The 4,245-nt window shown below is 40.5% G+C and overlaps 1 protein-coding gene across 1 annotated transcript; it reads right to left on the bottom strand.

Moving 5' to 3' along the window:
• Nucleotides 1-1,416: 1,416 nt before the first annotated feature.
• On the bottom strand, nucleotides 1,417-1,977 carry LOC124136821 (ras-related protein Ral-B-like). Its single transcript, XM_046502873.2, has one exon. The coding sequence runs from the start codon at nucleotides 1,975-1,977 to the stop codon at nucleotides 1,417-1,419; it is 561 nt and encodes a 186-aa protein (XP_046358829.2).
• Nucleotides 1,978-4,245: the final 2,268 nt, after the last annotated feature.

Raw genomic sequence — 4,245 nt, forward strand, 5'->3', positions numbered from 1 at the left:
TTGAGGCACAGGCCAATCCACAAGGGAGGACTTTGGGGTAGGGCTTATACTTGTTTGACGCACTGACATAATTATCAGCTGTCCCTAGACAGATTTATGTCAACGACTCTCTTTTAAAAATTACAATTGTCTGCATTTGATCCCGAGTTGGCAATATGGTTCGAAAAAAGTAACTTGTGTTGAATGGATGTTTCGTGGATCTTCTTTAAACGTCCATATATCATGTCAGGAAAGTCTAGATTTATCTCCCAAGTTTTAACGCCACCCTGGTTATAATGCCATATTTTCCACTGGCCGAATGATTATGGGTGCATAGAGGGTACTTGTAGTGTTCAAGTTGTATTGCCATTGCGACATGTATCGCGCGTGGTAGTGGTGCCCAACACCTCATCCATGACGTCAGATGGCAGCTATGAATGAACCACTTACACCTTGAGAGAACGATAACGAATCGTGATGGTTAATGATTATTCAAGATTCACCTAGGGTTATACCTGACACAATTTCAAAAAACCGTCTTCTTCGAAACCATTTTATACTTCAAATGAATAAACCGCCCTGTGAACAAAAGCTTCGTGTGAAAAATATATCGGTATTGCCATTTTCACCTCTTGTTCTCTTTGTCTAATAATTACATTAGATTGTCAACGTGAACATTTTCCACAATTCAATAGTATTACTTATATCAATATGAGTCACGATTTTCACGCGTATCTCGACATAAGCCTATCATAGTTTTGACCTTCTTTTACCCTTCGAGAACACAATCAGAGATAAAATCACATTTAAGCGTTTTTAGTTCACAACACAATTCATTTAACGAACTGTTTATGTACATGGAGGTTGTGTGATTTTGACAAGAAACTTTCCTCCTTCTGCAGAGAATGCGTTCCTGCGAGACTCCTTCATTGGTACCGTAAAAGATCAAAAACACAAACGTATCTATACGTGCTTTATTAATATTTACAACGTTGTTAATACAATCCCAGCATTTTCTCCCACAAATAGTTTATGTACATTGGGGTCCAGTGGTTGAGAACAGACCAGCCAATATAGCTTTACAAGGCAATCAGCTTTTTACCTGCTTTCCATAGAATCGTGATATGATAGCGTGTTGATATTAACACGGCTTTGCAGAGAATGTCAGTTATAACATGGCTTGTCAGCTCAAAGTTTTCTTGGAAAAGAATGTGGTCGGAGTTCCTGGACGTTCATCACAACAGCAGAAGCTTACAGAACATGAATCACCGTACATATGAACAACATGCAGTTCCTGACAGCTAAAAGATGCAACTGTACACTATGAGTTGCGGCTCCCTCGACCATAGGTCCACAGAAGTCACCAACTCGTATAAAATAACCCGTCTCTTTACATTATTGAGAAATGTATCTGAAGTAGCCGAACCTCTCAGGTTATCAAAACGTTGTCATTCTGCGGTCATTTGCCGTTTTCGATGACTTCTTATCTCTGACAATGTTGAACATCTCCTCAAACACCTGTTTTAGATCGCCCGGTTGACCATCGGAAGCCTCCTTGTAGTTCAGCCCCCATTCGATAGTGACGAGGCAGTCTGCGGTCTCCGGGCCCATGATGCGCGGAGCAGATGTAGCGCGGTTGTAGCCAACAACTAGCAATGGCACGTCCTTTCCCTTCAACTCAATAATACGTTCTCTGAACGCTGATATGGTCTGGAAACATTCTTCATCGTCCATGTAGAAGACTAGGATGAAAGCGTCACTCATGCTCACGGTGATTCGGCTAAAGCCAGCTGCTAGGCCCTGAAGTCTGTTCATGCTGAGGGTGTCCAGAGATGCTGACTTCCTCTGGATTTGTGTCTCGAAGGTCTGCTTGAGCGCCTGAGTTATATCTCTTGGGCCACATGCTAGAAGACGACAGCCCTGTGGATCAGAACGATCCCTTCCCCCAGTCAGAGGCATGGAGAAGGAGCGAATAGCGTTGATGAATCCAGTCGCCATCTCTAGTAATTGCTGACACCTTTTGTTGAAGGAAGTCCTTGCGAAGTTCCTAGTCTTCTCCAATGAAGAGTTATAACGTTGTTGACTGCAATTGTTTTGTCACCTTCAACAGCTGCGACTGATGGTCGTCTCAGGTCTGCTTGAATGACTGCCGAGCTGGGAGTATTTATTCAAACAGTGACTCACATAGATTAAAGCATACTCCAGTTTATGACAGTTTCTCTTCTGAGATGACACGCCTCATGCAAATATTTCTATTTCTGTCTCAAAGCAGGGTGCCTTAGATGAACTACGAGATGAGATCAATTTGAATAATGTGAATGTATATAATTAACAGTTAAGCCTTTTCTTTACAATAACCACAATGCACGGACACAAACACAACGGATTTATTTACCAATAACCTTTTCAGTGGTGTTCTCGTTTACTTGTATATTTTTGATGATGCGTTTCTGTTAGTTTGGGCATGGAATACGATACACGGCTTTTGGGCTGAGGTATTGTCATCACAAGTCCTGCTCATTGTAGCATTGGGCTGTTGATTCCCACGGTTTCGTGTACAAGGGGCTTTCGAGGAGACTATGAGAAAACTTGAAAACTTGGCTGAAAAGTTCTGAGCCTAACTATGAAGTATAGTACATCCTCAACAGTTTGCATACATGTATTAAGTACTTTTGATGAGTTTTGGAATAGTTTCTAAGAAAGGTTTGATGAATAAGTAGATATGTGCAGAATATATTTATATGTATTTATTATACGTAAGTTTACTTTGTGATGAATCTGACAATTCTTCTTTCATTATGGTAACCGCAAAGCATAACAACCGCTACATTCGTTTCAAGATGGACGCCCTTTACGTCAAAAAGTTAAAAATACATATGACCAGAAATTAATGAGAATTTGAAGATTGTAGTGTTTTTATTTTTTTCACTCATTACTCACGTATTAAATGTGAATATTATTACAACATAACTCCGGCTTCAAAGACAGGTGAACACTTAATATTTTGTCAAGTCATCATGAGCAGCAATGCAGGCTTAAAGGCGGCGGGGCATACTACTGATCAAAGAAGTTAGAAAGTCGTGGTTCATGCTGTCCCAATATCGGACCAACTCTTCTTTCATTTCAGCAATATTTGTCAGATTTTTGTATTGACACTTTCCTTCATAAGCCCCCAAACATTCAGGTTTCATGATCGGTGATGGAATTCCTCGACCTATTGCATGCAGCTCAGTTCTAATTGTCCCCTTACAGACAGCCACAGTTCCTCTATCAATCATATCCAGTCTTAAGTTTTCTAAACTCCATCGTTTGTTTTTAGAAACAAGAATACCAAGTCGCCTCCTGTCACCGACTGTCAATTTTCTGGGCCTACCTGCGCCTCTCTTGTGCTCAATGCCATCACCACTTTCAATATTTTTCAAAACACGATAAACATTGGACAAAGGGATGCCTGTTCTACTTGAGATCACTTTCGCTAATCTGATGTCCTTGTTATAATACTCTAAATGATCCATACTGAGGATCACTGAAAATGTTGTCTGGTAGCAAGTAAACAAAGTGGGATTACTCTTGACAAACTAATGAAATAGGATTAACTGAGTTGTCTCTCTTGAATGAAACCAAGCACTTGATAGCTGGTCAGTGTTTTTTATACTAGATATCCACTTAAACATATCCCTAAAATTCTCAATAATTTCTGGTCATACTTTATATAGAAATATTCTTTAGAAAGCTTACGGTAAGTAGAATACATACATAGGCGGGGGGATACTGTAACTCCTGTCTATGGTATTTTAGAACCTAGTCCTTCTTTGCTATCATATATTGCACGCACCGTTGAACAGGAGGCACAGCAGGCGACAGGAGCTCAATTCTTGCACATTGATAGTCATCCGTTTTTTGTTATTCCTATATGAATCTTTTTCATACATTTGTATCACCCATGGGATGCAGAACTGAAGAATTTTCCTCACTCAGCTTCAGTCAAGTTATCTGGAACCGCAGGTGTTATGTAGCCGCCTGTTTGAACTTGAAGAGCCCGTTTACTGTCAAGAAATGAGGAATAACTCCGAGGAATGACGACGTACACGTCGACGGGGAGGAGAGAATGCGAATGAAAGATACGGCAAAAACAGTATAAATAACACAATGAAAGCCTCTTGGTCGTGATCCTTCTTTGTACACCACATCCATGCATTGAACAGCGTGTTAACTTATGATTATGGGTGCAGGGTGGGGCCTTGGAGCTAGCTAACATCACGTTTT

This window comes from Haliotis rufescens, unplaced genomic scaffold, assembly GCF_023055435.1.
Source record: "Haliotis rufescens isolate VD_foot unplaced genomic scaffold, xgHalRufe1.0.p SCAF_70, whole genome shotgun sequence".
NCBI lineage: Eukaryota > Metazoa > Mollusca > Gastropoda > Lepetellida > Haliotidae > Haliotis > Haliotis rufescens.